Here is a 22570-nt window from a genome sequence, read left to right on the forward strand (position 1 = left end):
ATATATATGCTTAAATTATTTCATTTCAAGTACAAGCATACAGTTGCACAAAACTAAGCAAAGAACTTAAGTTAAAAACATCTTTAGTCAGACTATTTACCAAAACAAGGCCAAAACTGCAGGTTAGACAACGAACACGTGACCATTGGGTACTTTTGCCTTATAGCTAGGAGAATGGTTATCTGAGCCTAAGACGAGTTGCAGACAAAGCAAAAGTGTCCTAGATTCTGTGGATACGGACAAAACCAAACTAAACTAAGTTCAAGTTCAGACAAGGCCTGAAAAATCCTGAGACCTGGTCTGGCTAACTCTTACTACAAAGTCTGAGGTCTATTAGTAGCAGCAGGCAATTGGCTGGGCTACAGCAGAAATACGAGATGTTATTTCCCAAGTGCTGCTCAACTCCAGCTGAGAGAACATGGCAGTTCTCTGCCTCCGGTTTTACCTTTCTTATCTTGCTTGGCTCTGCTCTGCAGACTTTCTCACAGCTCCTCCTCACAGCTTGGTGATTTCTTCAGGAGTCTGAGCCAAGGTTATGCGGCTGGGCCGTATCAGAGCTCGGCCTCGGGTCCTTGAAACACCAGCAGCGGGACCCCTGAGGGAGGAAAGGAGGGGGTGACAGAGAGGATTGGGTGTGTTACGGACCCGGCGTGTTTCTGAAGTTGTCTGTTGGCTCACCGTAGTTCCAAAATGTCAAAGCAGACAGGAGTCCTGTTTTACTTAGTGTGGATGTTTCTGTGAGCTTGACTTTAAAACGTGCTTTTTAAATGGCCGAGAATGTGCAGAGGAGTTTTCAGTGGTAGGGACTGAGAAGGCACCGTTCCAAACTCATCTTGCAAGACCGGCAGAGCAGCAACTTTTAATGAAACTTGAAGATGGGAATGAAAGGGTTTAGATAAAGTGTAAGTTACTGTCATCGTGGCCTTCTGTTTTGGGACTCTGATGATATTCTCCTTCTAATATTTCCCTCTTCTCCTAGATGCAATGTGCTGTTTTTCTGTTTCATAAGTGATGGATTTTTTTTTTAATTCCTCAAATTCCTGATACAGGAATTCCTGATAGCAGTTTTATTTGCTGCTGCTTCTGTCTACTTTTATTGTAATATTTTCTTTATTTTTTCTTTTTCAGATTTTGTACTGACTCAGAAAATAGAATTGGTAGTAATGGAGTAGAAGAAATAAAAAGCCATCCGTTCTTTGAAGGAGTGGACTGGGGACATATCAGGTATATATCCATTTTATATAAAGAATAAAAGCCAGGAAAGCGAGGATTTCCTGCACTATGATGACAAGAATAATTCTCCCCAATTTATCCCCTATTTTGAAAGGCAATTGCTACCAATTAGTGTGTGGGAACCAAGATTTTCAGGCCTTGCTGACGTCCATAGATCTGATCAGGGTTTCATCATCTTGAAATGCTGCAGGTTGGCCCAGAGTGCCTGGGATGGAAAGAAATTGTGGTAGGATGGCTATGTTGTTCCCGACTTACACTCAGATATCATTAGGCAGCTGCTCTTCCAGTGGGAACAGGCTTTGCAGCTACTCCTGTAGTTGACTTTATTATAGTGGGGATAAGAGCTGAATTTGTAAAGCAAATGTCTAGTGACTCCAAATGGGAGCAAAATCCTGCTCAGCTGGGTAGGCTGCATCTGGAAACGAGAGTAACCACAATGGTTCTTGGTAACAGCAAAGATCATAGCGATAGCTATGTGGTACATTAATGTGGAATGCAGTTTTAGCTGGTAGAAAAGCATGTTTTCCCCAAGGTTGCTAAGACTATTGCTAGGAGACCAATAAATCTCTCCATGATATTGTAAAGCACACAAGTCAGATATACTTTTAAAGGACTCAGTGGACCTTTGTGTGTTAAATAAGAGCCTTTGTAATTATAAAAAGCTAAGTTAGACAAAACTAGAACTTAATTTGTCATGTACTCAGTGTTCTTGGATTTATTTCTGTGTGTAGGGAAAGACCAGCTGCAATCCCTATAGAAATCAAAAGCATCGACGATACTTCCAACTTTGATGAATTTCCTGAATCTGATATTTTACAGCCAGGTGAGACTGATGTCTTAAATCCCCTCCCCTTTTTTTAATCTCTGATATATCAGAATATTCTATGAACTTTTTATTTGTTTGTATTCATTTTTCTGATATCCAAACCCAGGCAACATACAAGCTTGATCTAGAGAGTATCTTTCAAGTATAAATGTAAACCTATAAACTCTTGTGGCTTCTGCTTCTGTAGAGCTTGGGGAGAAAAAAGGACCAAATAGATTTTAACTGTTAAGTTAATTAGTAAAAATGGTTTGCATTTATTTTCACACAGGTGAACATAGAAAACAGTACAGTTTTCTACTGTATTATCTGTCTAACCAAATTCTGTTAAAACATTATGCACTGATTTACTTTAGATCTTTACTTTTGAGTTTTGAGCCAAACATGAATTTTAGCATATTTGTGAGCAGAAATTTTAAAGACAGATGAATAAGAGCCAACTGTAAGTTATTTAACATAGCAATTTATGAACTTCAGTGGCTCTACAAATCATTTAGTTTTTTTAATGTTATTTCCTATTGGTGAGTAGCAGGAAATTCTTTTATATAAAAGGCCTGATTCTCTGAGGTACCAAATTCTTACAGATTCCATTGTTTTCAATGAAATATTTATGGTTTAAAGATAGGCAGATACATTACAGCGATTATTAATTACAGATAAGTGACATGCTTGCAAACATCAGAATTAACAAAAAGCTTTTTTTCTTCCCTGAAATGGCTTTTACTTAATGGTGAAGAAATCTGTCCTTTTAAGTCAAAAGCATTCAATCTCCAGTGCCTAAGGTTAGGTATCTAAGTCCATATTTAGGCAATGCAAAGTATATTGTATTATTTTTGGCATTTCAGATGCACTGCATCACTGAAAATGTTACTGTACATCTAGATACCTCAATATGAACTTAACACCTGAATTTTTGGCACTTGGAGTAGAAAATATTGTTGTAGAACTCCAAAAACAACCACTAGAATGCTAAATTTAAAGCTCACTGTAACAACTATCATAAAAGCCATGTTGGTTGTTCTTAAATAAAAGGTGACTAGGCCTCCTAATTGCTGTAGAAGACTTGCAGACACTATAAGAAGGGAGGAAGTCCTAGAAAAGCAAAATATGTGTGATATATGTAGTTTTCTTGGGATAGATATTGTTTTTCTTCTATTTGTGGTGAAGATGCCGCTGTATGTATGTAAGATGCATGAAGCATCCTAAACATTACATTTTTAGTAATCATGTATCTCATGGTAGTAGGAGAGGTTCCTGTCAGGGGATGGGAGTTTGTTATGGTGTGCACGCATGCTAAAAAGTAACATTTTATGCTGAAATTATAACTCTGAGCAGAGTGGCCAAATATAACTCTGAGCTTATAGAGTGGCCAAATGCCACTGACCTTAATAAAAACCAAATTTCTTCAGGGGGTTCTTGATGACTAGGGAAATGAAGTTCACACTTACTTACTTCAGTGCCTTGTGAAAAGCCCTCTTATAAGTAGTACTGCTCTTAGATTTTTTCTATTTATTTTTTTACTTCTATTTCTGAATTCCAGTGCCAAACACAACGGAACCTGACTACAAATCCAAAGACTGGGTTTTCCTCAATTATACCTACAAGAGGTTTGAAGGGCTCACACAGCGTGGCTCGATCCCTTCCTACATGAAAGCTGGGAAGTTGTGAAACGAAACACAAACCCACAAAAGAAATAAATACAAACCTCAGGTAGCTGCATCACCAGACCCGCTTGGCGTTAGTTATCAATACATTGACTCTGGTGCGCATCAATTTCACATTGGAAATTCTACAGGATTAGGATTTCTAAGACTACTACAGGAATTAGTTGGCAGTGCCAGCTGGCTTTTTTTTTTTTTTTTTTTTTTTTTTAATATTTGAATATTTTTGTTAACTTTATTATACAAAGGTACTGGAATAAAAGGAACGTACATCCCTTTGTAACTGCACTGCCTATATGTGTATAACGGTTAATTAAGCCTCTCTGTACTGTGGCTTTGTTTGTACTGTAAACCATCTAATCCACCCAGGTGCAAAAACATATCATTTTATGCAGCGTTGTTATTATACTGCTTACCTGGTGGTTTTTAGATATGCAGTATAGAAAAGCATTGCCCATATTTGCAAAATTCTCTGAGCAGTTGTTCAAAGGTGTTGCAGTTGTGGTCTACAGATACTCCATGCGCATGGCAATATTTGATTATTTAAAATAGCAGTGTCCTGGGGCCTACTTGTATCCTGCCTCATTCCTTCCCACCAGAGGCCTGTAATAGCAGATCCCCCCCTAATCTTTTCTAATCTCTCTCTTTTTTTTTTTTTTTTTTTTCCCTTTATCCCCTGTGTGTGACAGTGAGACAGTCCCTGTGGTCTGTTTAGTAGCATTTCTGCTTCAAAGTGTAGTTACAGGTATTTCTGTTTAAGATGATGGAGCTTTACACCTATTAGCAAATTCAGAAGAAAAAATGGACGTTCTTCCAGCATCCCTCTCAAATTTGGACCATGGGGTTTGAAGGGATCAGCTGAGTCTAGACCAGTCACCAGAAACCACAACCAACCATGCCTGAAGCCAGCAGAGCCTCTAAATGCTGTGCTGCCCAGAGCTGAGTCGTAACAAACTGACAGCAGGTATGGGGCTCTTTCTGCTAGGTCTGCTGGCAGCTTGCCGTTATGTGGTTGCTGGCAAATTTATCTACAGCTCTGCCTGTACTAGCACATTGTTTGCAGTACGTAGAATTTATCACAGTGTGGTGGAGATCTAATGTCCTTTTTTGGATAGAAAGATTTGCAGTAATTGAACAATATTCCAGTGATCAAACATGCAAAGTCACTATTACTGTCTTCCTCCATCCTACAGTTAGCCTTGAATGGTAGCGAAAGGCATGTTAGGGCACCCCAGGACACCCACTAGAGTGAAGCATAGGATGTTTTGGCGTGTAGTAGGAAAGACTCCATTAGGCTGATTTTTTTTTCCTTCAGCAAAATGGAACCAGTTATTTATAAAGCCATTACAAAAATAAATATTGCTGTTAGGCACCATGACAGCAATTGTTCTGAATTGTTTGTATGCTTTCAAACACACCGGGGTGTTCATCTGTTGCACAGAAGCCCATTTAGCAGAAAGATTCCTGTGCATTGGTGGCTTACTGATGTGTCTAGTCTTCCCTGATCCAACAGTTGCTAAGCTTAAGGGTCTAAGTGATGTCTTTCCTCAATATTTTGTCTCCCTTCAAACATCTAACATCTGTTGTTTACACTGCTTTTCTATGAAAAATTTCAGTCTTCAGTTCATCCAAGAGGAATATCCAATGCCTCTAGGCCCACTCCGTTTATACAATATTGTATCAGAATATGGCTAAGTTAAATTTTTGCCTGAAGGATTGAGTTACATGGGAACAGCTTATCATCTCCCAGTTTTTCTTCCTGAAACTTGCACGAATTTATGCCCTTGACTACTATCAGGACAGAATCCTTCTGAAATTTTTCCTGGATATTTTTTAGCCTTGTCAACAAAGTAAAGGTCATCTATAACCATCCAAGACTTGTAATTCACTTACAGCACATTTATATTTACAACTTATTTCTACCAGTGGCCTAGAACTAGTAGGGCACTATTTTGTCATCTCCTAGGGATAAGCCAAGATGTAAGCCTGGCCCCAGAGGATACTGCTATTAAAACTAAATTTAAAAAGATTTTTTTTTAATTCTCAATCTTGTTTGTGGGGCTTATGTGCACTAGAAGTGAAATTTCTGTGAACAACACATTTCAAAAGACCACAGTTACCCTGTTTGTGTAATATAAAAAGAAATCTTTGCCTGAACTTGCCAAGACATGATAAGTTTCATGGAAACTGCAAATGCTCAGTAATACTGATGATTTTTTTTCCAGTGAGATTTGGGGGAGGGGAGATAAATATACACTTAACTTAAAGCTATCTATTAAAAAACTCTATCTGTACATACTCACTGGTTTACAACCTTGGAAAAAAAGCTCAACTCTTATATTTGTAACACTAAAGATAATATGCATATAAAATTGCAGATGATTAATCATATCAGTGCTCATATAGGAATTATATCCTTACAGGAACAGCCTGCAGCCTATTTAGGAAACACTTCTGTATTGCAATAGTTGATCTTTTTATTTTTTTTTTTTTTTTTGAAAATATGGCATTATTTTAACCAGTAAGTCAAGTTAAAGAGAATATTAACTACTGCTTTTAGGATGATGGAATTTTTTTAAAGGTAAAGCTGTGACACTGTAATGGATTAAAGAGAACAGAAGGTTAATCTACACTGGCTTTCAAAAAGAATGGAAGTGTAACATATCTTTTGCTTCTTTATTTTTGTCTTATTCTTTTGAATGGCTGTTTTTTTTTCCTTTGGCAATGTTTGTCATTGTGCCATTATTTTTTTTTTCTTGGAGTACCAAAGATCCTGAAATGGCTTGATGATTGCAACCATGTGAAAATTTATTTTCTGGAAGTATATTTTGTTAACTTCTGTTAAAGTGTGGAATTGTGTATGCAAATTGTTCTTGGAAGTTAACCTACTCCAGCAGGGAAGTCTTGAGTGCATCAGTGGAAGTGGCGAGCCTGAACCCAAATTCTGGATCTGAATACCCTGAAACTGGGAAGGAATTTTGGACTGCAAAACACAACTGAGCTTTTGCACTTGGTTCCCTCTCTAATCAGCGTGAGCGAGTAGCCTGAAGTCCAGGACATCAGCAAAGGTTATTTCATGTGCAAAAGGAGTTTTTTAAAAAAAAAAAATTTTTTGCCAGGATTCGGAAGTCACATTGTTGATACTGCATTTGCACTGTTAATTTGCCTTGCTGGAGAGTTATATAAGTGTAATTTTTACAGGTCAATTGTTAAACACCTGAGTTGTTGGATACAGTATGGGATAACTGCATCTGATATAGGTAAATTCACCTAAGTGCAAAGGGGCTTGCTGGAAGCTTTCCACACTATGGAGATAGAGGGGCATAAGCAGTACAAAGGGTGTTGTGTGGGCTCCTTACAGTGGGGTGACTTTCCTCCTCTGCAACAACAAGTAGGGAATCCTGCAGTTTAGCCTGGTTATACTCTTAATGCTTAGAAAGTGCTCTCATTTTTTCAATAATATGAGCAATTACAAGCATTGTAACATACTGTACTTTGTCCTTTTAATGTTGATTATATTACAGCAGCTCATTCTTGGAGTCTAAATGGCAACTGCTATATTTTTTCCTAGACTGTTTCACTAGTTGTGGTTGGGAAAGTTACATAGAAGCATTATAAAAATTTATATGAGGCTTTTTACAGCATTTGAAAATAAACGTAGCATTCTTTTTGTAAAGTTGCAGTTTTTATTTTATTGCTTTTATGCCAGTGTACTTTATTTGAAGGGACTGGATTTGTTTCCCTTCCAGAATGGTAGACATTTAAAAAACTGAAATACTTTGTTTGAGATACTTGAACTCCATTGACAGTGCTGAAAACTCTCCAACAGATTTTATAGAGGGTAAAAATTGCCTTAACTATACCAGCTGCAATCATGTGAGGCTAGAAGTGGTTATTGCTTTTCACAAAAGATTCCCTTTCTTCTTCCCCATAGACCATAATTTAGTCAAATAAGGCTTCTATAGGTCGAGTGTTCTTCAGTTCATTACAGAAATAATTTTGTCCTATTGTTCCTGATTTCTTACCGAGTCTACAGCAGCTGCAGCAGATACAACAGTAAAACAGACATATAAAACGCTATTACAGGGTTGTGCATCTGAAAGCAAAGAGGAGCTAGAAGCTAGTGACTGGCATTCCTTGTAGCCCTCCAGTGAATAATAACTCTCTGTTTCAGAGTCACTGCTCTCAGTAGTTTGATACAATTTGAACAGAATTTTACCAATTCTATTTAATGAGATCACACTTTTCTTCCAGTTACCAGATACCATCTCTCACTGAGTTACATAGCATACGAGAACACAGGCTTAGTTCTTAATTGCCTTGAATTACCAAATATGATATTCCTCAAAAATATGGCACTTTAAAGATGAACATAGAGGCTATGCCTTCAGCACGCTCAATTTTTTTTTTTAATCAACCACTGTTAAAAATATATTATAGTTCTGTGTTTACAAAACATACTGCAAATATCCGATATGCATTTTTCATTTTATTTCTTCTTGCACAAAGTGTTCCATGTACATAAGCAAAATATTTATGCTTTGAACAATAAACTGTTTCTGACAATCTTCCTGTGAGGAGAGAAGGGAGGCACTTAGTTTGTCTGGCTTGCTATTGGCAGGGATGACAACACCGGTTACAAGTGCTGGACAAGACAAGGATGCATTTGTAGTTCATTCAGTGCTTAACGTGCTTTTTAATGGTAATTTTATTTATCATATATATAAATTCCAAGTATCACAGAGGTTTTAAAATGCCTACGTAAGAGCTGAATTTCAAAGATGAAAAGTTATGATACCACATCTTGTTTCCACACCAATTGCTTTAAATATGTTTCCAGTGAGCCACTTCCTGCTACTGCTTCTCTCTCTGGAAACACTTGCCCTCTATATACACTGTCCCCAACCTTCAGCTGGTAACAGTTTCTCCCCATCTACTTCCTGCCTGCTCCAGAAGTCTGTTCTTCCCCCATCCAAAAAACAAATCTTTCATTTGCCTCTGTATCTCCTGGCTTTGACTCAGAAACTAAACGATGGCATCAGCAAAGTAAATGCTGTAATCTTGAAGTGGTTGTGTAAAAGCTGGGTGTTGCCACCACCCCTGCTCCATGTTTTGACAGAGAGACAGCAGCTGCAGATAGCAAGTGTGACATACACTCCAAGTGTGTAAAATACATCGTGTCCTTCCAGGGATTTAAGCAGAATCTGCACCTCTGTATGGATGCAGAGTATGAATAAACACTAATCCAAACAGGGAGCTGGTGCCTGGATGTATCCCTTGTGCCCTTGTGTGTGTGTGTAGAGTTGTGCCAACTCTACAGAACTTGACGGGTCAACGCAGAGGCCCTAATTCAAACACAGACATCTCTAGGGCCAAAAACTGTAATGGCTCTGCTACTCTTGGACACTTAATTTCCCTGTAAAGTCTACCTATGATTTTAATACATCTGTTTAATAAAAACAAGTAATCACATAGAAGCTTTAGCAACTTTTGGATCATGACATAGTGAATTACTGGTAAACCAGACACTGAAACACATGTCTCCAGGTTTTCTGTCTCATCAAGCTCTCTGTTATGTTGATAAAAGATCTCTATCCACAACCCAAGAAAACCTGTGAACAAGTATGATCTCAAAAGCAAGCTGTTTGCTGATGCAATGGTTTTAGATTCTTTATGAATGCACAGAAAGATTACACTATACATGGAACTCCACTGGTTGAAAAGCAGTACTTCAGGAGGATTCACTTTGGCCTGAAATACAAAGGTTAAAACAAAACTTGCATGGCAATGCTGGTATTAAAGAAGCAGCATTACCTATTTTGTTTGATCAACAAAACTAAACTAATGCATCAAGGACAAAATGCACAATTTGTTCTAAACTGCAGATGTTACAGATCAAATTTCCTTTGCCTCACTGCCACATAAAGGCTTTATTGCTTTATTTAAATATATTTTTCTGAAACAGCATAGTACATTATTGTGGGATTTGACTCAGACTTGTCCATAGCATGGAATTTGAATGATATTCTAGAAGTAAACATTTCAGTGCGACTCCTTGACTTGTGAAGTTCACAGTCAGTGAATAATGAGCACCTTGCATTCAATAGGTACAATTCTGCTGGGTAATTAATGTTAGATATAGTTATTAGCTCTCTGGGTGCAAGTCTTTGGCTTTCTGTTTTCAGTTAATTCTGTCATGATTTAGTAGCATATATTTCAGGTGGTTTACATTACTTTATCTCTACATTATTCCTACACTACATGTTTAAGCTGAGGATCTTAACACTGGAAGGGAACTGGAATGTGTATTATGGGTGACAGGACTGTTTTAGCCAAGGAAGTATATGACAGTGATGTAAAATATTGTTGGGACCTTCTGTGCAGGCAAGATGGATGAGACAATAGCAGCTCAGCGGTTTAGATACTGGTCATGTGCAAGAAAACATGTTTTTAATCCTTAAGCTATACGCTGCCCTCATAGCTGCTTTCTTTCTCTTCTAGCCATAGCAGAAAAGGCACTGGGCTGGATGGGATCATCTAGTGAGCTAGGATCCAGCTTGTGGGGCTGTACACCGTGGGCACATTTCAATTGCCTAAACACAGCCCCCTAAGTGGTTTTGTTTATTCCTATGTAGAGATTTGTAATATTGTTTTGCAAAAACATGTATTAGGCTATTGCTAGGTATTCAGAAAACACCTGTTTCTGCCAGGAATGAAAAGGCTATTTAAAAAGTTTTTTTTTTTTTTTAATCAAAAGTGGCACCACCAAATTGAGCGACTTTTAGTTAAGAGGTTTACAAGGAATTAAACTTTACAGCACAAACCTCATCAACTAGAACTCCAAAATAACTTTGACACTTTTGAAAACGCTTATCTTTTTGACTTTCTAAATTTTGTTACAAAAATCACAAAGAGAATGAATTCACTCACTTGCCCCAATACTTAGATTTGAGAGGAAGTGAGTAGGAGTTCAAAGAGCAAATTAAACTTGTTTCATCATGAAAGGAATTTGTCCAGTGACTCATAGATCTTTAAAGCCAGAAGATGCCACTATGGCAATCCAGTCTGACATACTACGTAATATAAGTCATGTAACTTTACTCAGTAGTTTCTGAACTGCACTAATACAGTGCAGTTTGTTGCTGTCAAAACCTGAATTGTTTTGAGCTGGATTTTCACTTCTTAGAAGGGCTTCTGTATCAGTTGTTATTGAATAGAAATATTTTTAAAAGGCTTATTTTGTTACATGCTGATTACAGAATAATTATGCCATTTATATAAGTTTTAAAGCAGATGACTCCTGATTTGGGGGAGAATATTTGCTTTAAAATGACAGTATATTTTTCTAATGGATATAGTGCATTAAAAAAAAAAAGGAATGTATTGACCTTAAGGATGTTTTGACTTTCTTGTTTGGTCTGCTTTTCCAGCAATATAAATGAGATTTTACCTTGTCTGGGGATTTGCATACGTTTTCAACACCTTGAAGTATAGGTTTTCAGCTCCCTTTAATTTATGAATGCCTTGGAAAAAAATCACTGAGCCACAGAATTCTAGGGAGAGAATTTTAGCAATCTCAATAAATTTCTTGCCATACCTTTAAATGTAATCCACTGAGCTCCAGGAAAGCATAAAACATTCTAAAAACAGATTGAGACTTTTTTAAAAAACTGTATTCATTCATATTCCTCAAATTATTAGTCTGTTCACACATTCTTTATAAAAAGCACTTACGATTCAGGACACAGGTATTCTTTTTATTAGTCTGAGCCATGTAGAACCCTGGTCTGAGGGGTTCTGCTTGTGTTCTCGAAGAAAGTGTGAAGAATCTGTTTGCATTTACAGGAGTGTTGAGTAACTTCAGTTTATTGGTATTAAATTCCAGCAGGAAAAGGTAGCTAGTTAGCTAACCCTAAGTAGTCACCTAAATATCTTTTTTACATGAGGCAATGTAAGTCAGTCTACTACTGATACAGTCAGAGCTCTCAATGTTCTTTCAGAGAGGAGAGGCAGGCTGGAATGCTTTTTTCCAATCGTTCTCTTCTTCTGAAACAGGTATCTTAAAAGTAGTGTACATGAATTTAGGTTGGCCCCAGTAAATACACAGAGCAATTCGCAACCTTTTCAGGATGATAAGTCAAAGAAAAGCTGATTGGATGCTCCTCCTGTCCTGTGCTAAGATACACTAGGCCTCAGATTTCATTAACCATCTATAAGGAAAAGAAAAAAAGAAAAAAAAAAGGAGCAATAATACAGACACCTTTCTTTTACTGCTTGGTGACGGACTATTATTTAACTGCTCTTAGATTTGATTATTATTTTTTCTCCCTTTAGCAAGTTGTTGTATAAGTTGTTTGGAAAAAAAGAGGTTATCTGTTGCTTACATAAAGCATTTTGTTCTCTATTTTATTGCTAAAAGCTATTCAAGAGAAAGTACTCACCTAAGAACAGGGCAAAAATACCAAGTATGGCCTACTAAAAATCAGTGCCTTACAGTAAATTAGGATCCTCCTCTGCTAAGAAACAAGGCTTACTATACACTATGAACACCAGTTACTGTCATATATGAAATGTTCAGTGAAAATCCCAAGCCCTACTTTAGACTCAAGAAATGAGAATAATAGACAATGTTTCAAATCTGTGTTAATGAACTGGCAATGCACTATGCTTATAAGCAGTATGTGACAAGAGAAGTGACATCGAGCAAGGAAGAGAAATGCCTACAATATGAAGATAATAAAGAAAGTGTGACATGCAGAAACATTGCTAAGGGATTGATCTGATTTTCTGGCCCAGTAAAATGATAAACTGACAAAAAATTCTGCACTCACTGCATTACAAGTGCAGTTGTTGCCCTTAAAATATTAAATGAAAAGTAAATACGATAAACTAGCACCATTTCTAGTAAGTCAGCTTTTATCAAAAAAAACCTGCATTTGACATGCTCAGTTCTGAATGTCCTCATTGAATGTTCTCATATGGAGAGAGTTTGTATTTGATAGCCTAACATACATATTTTTGGAACTATTTATATCTTTAATTCATTGAACTCTGTAAGAGTGGCCATCTTCAACTTTCTGCAGTTATACCATCTGAACTATTTTCAACCAGTGTGACCGACTAGCTGCAATTTACCCGTTTTCTGAATTCTCCTTAACAGTTGGGTGCCTGCTGATGATGCAAACTTTGTAAGAGGGTGCTCCAGCTTCAAAATTGGGGTAAAAGAGTATGTTGGCAGGGCCAAACATGACATTTTAGCTGCCTGTGAACAACTTATTGGAAATTTATTTCAATACCAGTTGTTCTATATTAATAAATGTGTATCAATAGTAATGGTTTTCTCAAAGACAGCAATGCCATACATTCTCCTGCAGCCACTTTGAAGCTGGCATGAAACAATAAGCTGATAAGCACTGTGCTGCATGTGCTGGTTGATTTGACAAAAATGTGATCCTATGTTTGTGTCCAATTCTGATCAAATGTATGTTTTTCAGGCCTAAGAGTGCACAAAGTAGGTATTAACGAACTTGGAATCTAAGACCTTCAGGAGACTATGATTGATAGAAAACCCATTTCTAATGCATCCTTGGGCTTAGCTATGGGCAATAAGCTGAGCTGCCCACTCTTACATGGACAAGATATTTCTGCTATGCACTAAAGCAGAACTTGACATGTCTTGGGAACTTCAAGGTAAAAAAAAGATGGCACCAAGAGCTGCAGACTGCAACTGTCTAGCAGTTTTCACGGTTATAGCTTGCAGTTTAGGCAACTAAATTCTGTTTAAATCTCAGAAGGCTATAAATGAAAAGACATCTTTGGCTTTTACTTTCCCCCAACTCTAACAGTAACTAGGGAAATTATTCATCCTCCACTATGTTACACTAAATTTATAGGTGGTCAAATGGATTTTGCCCACATCATTTTGTGAAGATTTACTTTCTTACGTTTTATGAAGTATTTTGACCATACACGTTTATACATAATGAAAACCAAGAAAACACCAAACTGTTGTCTTAAAAGAGATTGTTAAAGGGATGACAGGAACAGACAAGCAAAGATTTGAGGAGACTTCTGTTTCAGCGTACTGGTGTTTCTAAGAAGAAGTGTTAGCATAGCTACACAGAGAAAACAGACATAGAAAAGGCTACTTTTCACATGTAAGGCTTTCATCCAGCCAGACAGATCAAACTATAGTAAAACTCTTTAGTAGCACTGCCTAATTTGCATATTTTTAAAAAAAAGCTTTTTAAGAAACTCGGTAGTAAATAGTTTCCAGTGATTTTATAAACAGCTGCAACCACTTGTAGTCTTATCAGCAGCAGTGAGGTACTTAAAAACATTACTACAGGAGTCCTTCTGAACTGTTCGTACAGCTCCAGACTCATTATTCTGTTGTGCATGAATAGTCCTTTGAAGGAGTAGTCCTTTGAAGAAAATCACCTTCCAGAAATCTGTCTCTCAAGTAATTTATTTCTGCAAGAACAATTTTATTACTCATGGGTTGTCTTAACCCTTTGCACACCTGCAGTTTTAATTGACATGGCCAGGTATCTGGCATTCATATGCATGTTTTTTCCTATAACATAATGGATTAATAGAGCTAATTAGGAAAATACTTATGTAAATAATATTCCTCTTTTGAGTAAGAGCAATTGAATCTTTTTAGTGTACTTTGCATATTTTTCTTTTCACTTTCAGCTAAGAAAATTTTTTCTTTTTATAGTAAGTTATTTTCTTTCTAGACCTGAATGAACAAATCATTTGCTCTGTAGCTGAAAGATATAAATTTTAACAGTTCAGATATTAACCACTAGGGCAGACGACTGAAGAATGCAATGTTCTTTGCAATTCTTGAGATACTGAATTCTAAAAGATAGTCAATGTAACTAGCCCTCAATGACAGTCCTTTGTAATGCGCACACAGTCAGGGTAATTTGTATGCACCCTTTATTTATGCAGAAAGTCAGTGAGCCCAATGTTCCATTTTTATTAGTACATCTTGTTAGGTCCAAAGAACACCCCTATTACTAATAATAGACAAAAACTCTGAAAGTCCACCGTACAGTACATCTGAGGAAGTAGCTTCCTCCACATAGATCCATGAGGCTCCAGCCTTACTGATGAGTAATACCACCTGTACTGTACATGCACATTCCCTCATATGTGAGTTCAACAGGCAGAAGCAAGCAGTTACTCAGCCCATTAAGATGGCAGAAGTGAGGAAGTATCAGGCATTGGCAACAGTCTATTCTGCCACACACAGGCCTGGAACTGAGTGAGTAGAGGCTGTATTAACATGTAGGGTAACAGAAAAACGGTAGTTCTGTCAAACAGAACTAGTGTCGCTGAGGTCCCAATGTCCACACTGTATGTGTCTTAGAGATCTTAGTTTCAGATAAGCTCCAGTGAGGTCCCATGGAGTGAATGCCCATTTGCAGTTGAGGCACACTAAGTGTGTTCTTAAGTTTACGTTTTGTACGAAAAGAATATGGTTCACATGCTCCTAGACCACTCCAGGATGTGAACTAAAGCACAAGGAGGATGATGGGTAGATTCACTTCAGAAGTGCACTCCTGATAAGCTAAAAACATAGCTACACCCTGAGCATCCAGTGGAATCCAGGTCCATTAATACAACTTAAAATATTGGTAAAAGTTACCTCTATTTTTTCGTTAGTTTACACATGCCCCAGACTGCAAGGCTCAGAAGCATCCTGTCCCCTACCCGTCTCCCCGATACGCCCCGAGGGGAGCCACCTCGGGGCAACAGGGCTGCCGCGCGGCGCCGGGAGGGCTGCAGACGACCGACAGCCTTCACCCGCTTCTCACTCTCAGCGCTCCTCATCTAGCGGCGCGGGGAAGGGCCGCCGGGCTGGGACCCGGGCTCGGCCCGCCGCCCCTCAGCGGCCGTTGGCCCAACGGCCGCCCCACGCGCCGGGCTGCCGCCTCCGCCCTCTCCCTCCCCGCCACGCGCGAGCTCGCGCGGGCGGAAGTCTCGCGAGAAGCGTCCTGCCGGCCGCGGCGAACCGGGGAGGGGAAGGGAGGGGGCCGGCGCTGGCGGCGGGGTCGCCGAGGCGGCGCCGGAGACGGGGTTTAGGGGGGTGGGAGGGAGGGAAGAGCCTAGCGGGGCGTCTGTAAACCCTCCCCTGGGCGGGCAGGACGGGCCGTTTCTCCTCACCTTAGTTCACCTCCTGCATGCCGCCGGTGCCGGGGGCGCTGTGGAGCGGGGCAGGGGCAGCCCGCCATGGCCGAGGCAGGAGCGGGAAGCGCCGAGGGGGCCGAGGAGGAGCGGCGAGTAACGGAAGGTCGTGGTGGGGGAGGCGGCGGCGGTTAGAGGGGGGAGGCGCGAGCGGGAGCAGCCGTTGGAGGGAGTGGGGGGCGGGGTAACGGCTGCGGGTGGGGCGCGCAGCGGGCGAGACTCGCGCGTGGGGGTCGGGGTGTCCGTGGGGCCGCGTGGCGCGCGTGTCTGTGTGCGCTGTCCGTGTTGGGTAACGCGGGGTGTGTGGGGGGGGTGCCTGCCTGCCTGTCTGTCTGTCTTGTCTGCGTGGTGTGGCACGAGCGAGCCCTGTGCGACCGTCAGGGGGTTGCGTGGCCGTTGGGTCTGTAGTCCGTGCGTGGCCGTGTGCGGAGCGTTCCCTTCCCGCGTGTGTAGGAGCCCACGCAGGCCGTGACCAGCCGTGTGCCTTCTATTTCCATTGCGGTGCTGTTACGTTTCCAGTATCAACGCTTTTCATTCTTTGCTCCCCCGATTTTATGCTGTTGTCTCTCGCCCAGTGTCTCGACCTGAACTCCAGTAACTATTTTCCCCATTTAGTTTAGTTAAGGTGCAGTTAGTTTAAGTCTAGTTAAGGTACACAGTGGTGGTCCCAATGGTGTTATGTTGTGTACTCCCAAAGAAATGTTCACACTCTGCTTAGGTTTGTTATTAGTTATAAATGTGTCATCATACTTAAGTGATCTGGACTAAAAATATTTGTGTTTAACTTAGTATGTAATATGCACTTTCTGATATACAGTTAGTTGTGGTATGAAATCTAAATAAAAATCAAAATATGTGGACTTTTCCTATAAGAACAGCCATGGGAAAGCAATGAACCATAGGTTTTTATGTTATGTTGTGAAAGAACCTGTGCTACACGCACTGTGTTTTCTTTTCTTATTTATGCTCTTTATTCTCCTAATATATTTTGAAGAGACGAAATCTCTTTCAATTTACTTTTTAAAAGATATATTTATATCAATTTATGTAAAGGACTTAAAGATTGGCATAGAACCAGGTCAGCTCAGTCATTTTTCATTTGAGCAACGTATTTTTGTTTCTGTTGCACATTAGGAAAAACGCACTCTGAACTGGACAATTCAGATCAGCTAAGAGTCAAATTCACTGCAAGAAGAAAATCACTTTGTGGGTGATTGTGGGAAGTGAATCAATATCAATACTTTGAAAATTCCCTTCTTGAATGCCTGGGCCTGCTAAGGCCAAGGAAGTTCTGCAGCAGACTTGACAAAGTCAGCATTTACTCACAATAATTTGGATGTAAAACTTGGAAGTTTTAGCTCCTCAATTTCTTTAGCACTGCATTGCTGGCAAGGTACTTTTTTTTTCAGTAATGAACTAAGATATATGAGACTAGATTTCTATCAGCGACCTGATTTGAACCTGGAAATGACTGGGGAAGCAGGGTAATCTTTCAAGGGCTTGTGTAGTATCTCTTCATTATCAGGTTAAAGTCATACTTTTTAATACACTAATAGGTTTGGCTAAATACTTGGTGTTTGAGATTTATTAACTGTATTATTTAATTGTTAAGTTATGATTCTTGACTACTTTATTATGAGTGAATGGTTAAAATAGACAAAAATAGATGCATAAAATAATCAGTTGCCCATGTTAATATGTTTGGCTAAAATTCATTTCTGTAATTCAGGGTGTAGTAATTTTTCTTTTCACCATTTCATGGTATTAAAAACAAATCCAGTGTTGTACTTTTAAGTTAACCTATAAATAGACTGTTCTCTGAATAGTATTGAGCATAAGATACTTCATTACTAAATTCTCAGTATCTTTCTCTTGCTTTATGGAAGCTTAGAAAATGCAGAAGAAAATCTGTTTTAGACAAGTACACTCCTACTATTTTCAAAACAACCCTTAAAAAATGATTGCTCCAACTTTAAATTAAAAATGTAGTGTGGGCTATGGTTGGAATGCTAGACTCACTCTAAGTTGCCGGAAGGTGCTTTTCATGGCTTCTTTTAAAGCTCTATAAAATATAAAGAATCCAAATCTCTCTGCTGCTTGTTTATGCATTCAGATGTGTAGGACTTGTAAGGTGATACGTGGCATCAGTACATCTCATTGTACTATATTGTTGAAGCATTTTGCTTACCTGTAAATAGATATAGTTTTCTCAATCTTTAATGGACATCTGCAGTAAGAATTCGTTAAAATAATTCTAGAAAAATAACTCCTTATTAAAATAAAAGAATTCATATGACATAATTATATAGAATTATTTGACTTGGCAGCTGTCCTGTGTGTGTGTGTAGATATATTTATAATTGGTTAGGTAATCAAAGACATTTTAGATCTTAAAAAAAATATATATATATATATCAAATGCTACAGACCTTAAGAATCCAATCGGATATCTTGAATAATACCTCCCCTTAGAAAATTTTGGTGGTTAACTGTGTGGGTTTGTGTGTGTGTGTGTGTGTATGTATCTGCTTCTGTGTATGACTGCACTTGTAAGGATTTTAGATTGAGATCCTGAAAGGAGTAAGTACTCGGAGCATTAATCAAAATTAACATTTTTATTTAGAGCAGTAGCATTGTTTAAAGTAAATCCTCAATCATCCCCGCTTACTGTGTAGTGGTTTGGTTTGCAGAGCAGTTTGGGTATGAACAAACCAGGTTGATCTCAAAAGAAACTACACCAGAATTTTAGTGTTGGAAGGTTAGTGTAACTCACAGGCACACCCCACATGTACTCCTAACTACAATATAAGGGACTGAACCTACACTTGGTTCTTGGACAGTTTTAAAACTCTTACATTGTAGGGATTTTTGGTCCAGTGAACCAGACTGAATGTGATTTAACAGAAGACCCCTGAACTACATAGAAATGAGGGCTTCTGTACCATCTGCTTTTCTAAACAGACTTGTTGATGTACCACAGTAGTTACTCATGTAGGCATAGTCTAGTAGCTTGAGTGAGAAGATTTAGATTTCAATAAGCTACTCATCTGGTTATGAAAAAGGAAAAATTATATGCCACCTAATCACATTCATTTCTAACACAATTTTGTCTTCTTTAAATTTGTCAAAGCTTGAATTTCTTGCTAGTGGTTACTGTACATGCCAGGGAAGCATACTTTTCAACGTGAGAAAATAAATATTTTAATACTCTGGTAATTCAGAAGTTCTCATAGAAGTCTCTTCAAATGTTCTGAGAAATACATCTGTAACCTTAGGAATTTCAATACAAAGCAATTTCTTTCTTCCCCCCTCCTCCTGCCAGAAAGTGTTTTAAAATAGGAAACTGGAATGAAAATGCCTTGTATTTAGAAAGGTTATACCAGCATTACCACACTGATAACTTAAATAGTTGCAGACATGCAACATGGAAATTAATTCTATAAGCGTGAAAGGTGTCTAGTGTGTACCTCTCTTCTTAAAATGTGAAGAATGCCAGCTGTAAGTTTTAAAAATCTATTTACCCTGTGACCTTTATTTCTAGTGTATTTCACAGTAATATCCTGGTAAATAGATTTAGACATTCTTTTTTTAACTGTCTGAATAGGGACTGATAGCTTTTGTCACTAAATTAATATTTTTGCATAGCTTACATTTTTCTGTTGACTTTTGCAGTGCTTGTTTCTCTTATTTGATTTCCTTTTGATAATTTAAAAAAGTCAAAATAAATGTTTTAATACTATATTAATATTTTATGAAGAAAGACTACAAGGAGTAATATTGTGACTAACAGAAAGGGAGGTTGTGAAATGGTAGTGCGTAATCAAGGCTACAGGTTTAAAAGATTGCCTTGGACTTAATCTTGTTGCGTGTCATCCACCGGGTGCTGTCTATGTTACATTTTAACAATTGCATGGTAGTTTTATAGTCATCTCTGGGTGACTTTCATCTCACCCAACTTCAGATGTCTACCAGGTATATCAACATCTGAGCTAGTTACTTAGGTCTCTGTATTATTAGTGATGGGAAGTTGGTACTCTTAAACTGTATTTCATCTAATCAACTGTAGGAATCTATTTTAAGTTGAGATGAATCACCCTAGAAATGTTGTATTTCATCTAACCAACTGAAGGAATCTATTTTAGGTTGAGATGAATCACCCTAGAAATGTCTTCTCTTCTCCATTGAATATTAAGGAAGCCTGGAATGGCTTGTTTAGATGTGGACATCTTTATGTGCTCAGATGAATCTTGCCTTTAGTGGCAGGTGGAGTTTTACCGTAAGTGTTTTCTGAAAGAATGTGTTTGTTTAGAAACGGAGAACTTTAAAACAGATAGTGATGACAACAGCTCGGAAATATGGTATATGTTTTGAAGTTGTTATTGACAGTAACAGAAGTGGTATGAGGTATGTTAGAAAAAGGTGCAAACTAAGGCCCTCAAGTCTTGTTTGTTACTGCAGTGCGTATGATTTACACAGAACATTCCCTGAACTCAGGGATAGAATTGGTTTCATATATCTTTACTTCCTATGCCACCCTTGAATGATAGTTTCATATGGCTCATCTGAAGCTGTTCATTTCCTTACGAGCCCTCTTCAGGACTGTAAAATTCTTTTGTAGAAGACATGAGAAAAGTTGCAGTTTAGTAGAATATGGTCTGGTATGTTGAAGTGGTAAAAACTGTATAAATCGATAACTATTCCATAAAAACTGTGTTTTGTCTGATTAAGAAGTATACTAGAGTGTTAATAGTTTTTATTTTTAATGCATTTACTGAGAAGAGCTGTTTTTCGTATGCTGTATTTGTAATATTGTGATATGCTTTCTTTTTTAAGAGAGAGAATGATTACAGTGATTTCTTTTTTCAATATTACTTTCATCTGTCTTAAAGTGCATCTTACACTTTTTAAGTATTTCTCACTTGGAATTTTATTTGACCTGCTAACCAGCCTGATTTTTAAAAAATGGCATTTGGAGTAGTAAAACAAAATTTCTGTAGCTAAATTAAACTATTTTCAGCAATTTAAAACTTGGCTAATGATTTAAATCATCCAGAAAAATAAACTTGTGGTAGGGCGCAGTCCTTCTGAATACTGTTGATCATCAAGCATGCTCTGAATATGGGTAACATTTAGTTTTGCTTCATATGTTTTATGGGGTATTAGTGATACGAAAATGTTCACAAAATTAAAAATATTTAAAAAATTAAGTCAGGTGCACAAATAAAGGTCAGAATCTAGCTTTTTTTCCTGCTGTAGATGCACCCTGTAGCTATTGGGTTGCATTCTAGGTTATTCTGTTTCTGACCCAAAAGATCTTTAAATCCTTTATCCATCCCTCACAAAATGGTATAGCCAGATGAGTAAAGGAATCTTTCATCACAAAGTATAGGAGGTTAAGACAGTCTTCAAGGAGAAGGTAAGCACCTTGGAATCACCTAGCATCATAAAAATAGCTATTATGGAAAGCTGCAAGAGATTAATTTAAAGCGCTTTTATTGACTTCTCGAAACTGACTTAGCCGTGTGAACTCCTTCTGTATGCTTCTTGTTCAATGAGTATTAGGTATTAAAGAAATTGTCTTGTCTGTTAAATTCTGTACAGCTACTTTTCTAAGTGTGTTAATCCTGAGACTTTAGATTTGTTTCCCTTTTTTCTTTGTTCGTTTGTTTGTTTTAGGCTTACTGTTTATTTTGATACTCTTTAAGGGTATTTCAGTGCTGCATGCTCTTCATGGCAGAAATCAGTATCAGCTCCTTTATCTTTTTATCTAAGAAGGCATTTAAGATGTCATCTTGATACTTGATATGTTGAATTTTTAAATAGTATTTAAGAATGCAGCATACCACCTAAAATTTTCAGTTTACAAGTTCTTAATGGATTGTTGTTGCTGATAATCTAAAAACTTTTCTTAATTAAGCAAAAGTGAAAAGGATGTTAATAGGAGATGGAGAAGAAATAGATGCAGTGTTAAGAATATATCCGTTGAGCTTGAGAAAAATGATGGCTATTTTGATCATATGAGGGATAATTTGGAAAAGCTGTAAGAGATATATCAATTAAATTCATTTCCTTTCTTTAAAGGGAAGTGGTTTAGAAAGCATACTGGCCATCTGTGTGCAAAAGAGTATTTAGGTCAGTGGGTCTGTTCTGTCCTGCTTTATTACAGGATGAAAGGATCTGTTGTGCTGAAAGCAGTCTCGTCTTTGATTTAGGTTTCTGTATAGTCAGTACTCTTTGATAAATATTTATAAAGTACAATCATACTTCAGTAGCTTAATCTAGTAGTTGTAGACTGCTGTTTATATCAGTGTGAATTAAAATTAGTCTTTACAAACGGAATGCCTTTGGATTTTTTTTTTTAAGTGCAAGCATTTATAGAAGAAATATAAAATCAGACTGTTTCAAACATATACCATGGCTGTCCTTGTATTTATGGTGTCATTTTTTTTAATAACTATTTAATATCCCTAATGTGAATATGTGGTATAAATGGAGTGACTAAATTTTCGTTCCTTTGCAGGTGCCTACAGACTGTTACTTACTTGTCACATATTTATTGATTCTTTGGTTTTCTACCTACTTTATTTCTTTCTTTTTTTCTTTTTTTTTTTTTTTTTTGAACTTCCTTTGTGACTTAATAGTCAAAGAAATTTTT

At 37.9% G+C, this 22570-nt stretch overlaps 2 protein-coding genes across 3 annotated transcripts in view; both read left to right on the forward strand.

Annotated features, from left to right (window-relative positions):
• The window catches only part of STK38L (serine/threonine kinase 38 like), a 48598-nt gene extending 41205 nt beyond the window's left edge, over positions 1-7393 (forward strand). For both annotated transcript variants that reach the window (XM_062592073.1, XM_062592064.1), the window contains exons 12-14: positions 1129-1224; positions 1965-2056; positions 3597-7393. In XM_062592073.1, the coding sequence (XP_062448057.1) occupies positions 1129-1224; positions 1965-2056; positions 3597-3724 (316 nt within the window). In that variant the 3' untranslated portion in view covers positions 3725-7393. The remainder of the gene's footprint in view (positions 1-1128; positions 1225-1964; positions 2057-3596) is intronic.
• Positions 7394-15841: 8448 nt separating this feature from the next.
• The window catches only part of BMAL2 (basic helix-loop-helix ARNT like 2), a 34282-nt gene continuing 27553 nt past the window's right edge, over positions 15842-22570 (forward strand). The window contains exon 1 of the mRNA XM_062592085.1: positions 15842-16021. Within this exon, the coding sequence (XP_062448069.1) occupies positions 15961-16021 (61 nt within the window). The 5' untranslated portion in view covers positions 15842-15960. The remainder of the gene's footprint in view (positions 16022-22570) is intronic.

The sequence above is a fragment of the Rhea pennata genome, chromosome 1, assembly GCF_028389875.1.
Source record: "Rhea pennata isolate bPtePen1 chromosome 1, bPtePen1.pri, whole genome shotgun sequence".
NCBI classification, from domain to species: Eukaryota; Metazoa; Chordata; class Aves; order Rheiformes; family Rheidae; genus Rhea; species Rhea pennata.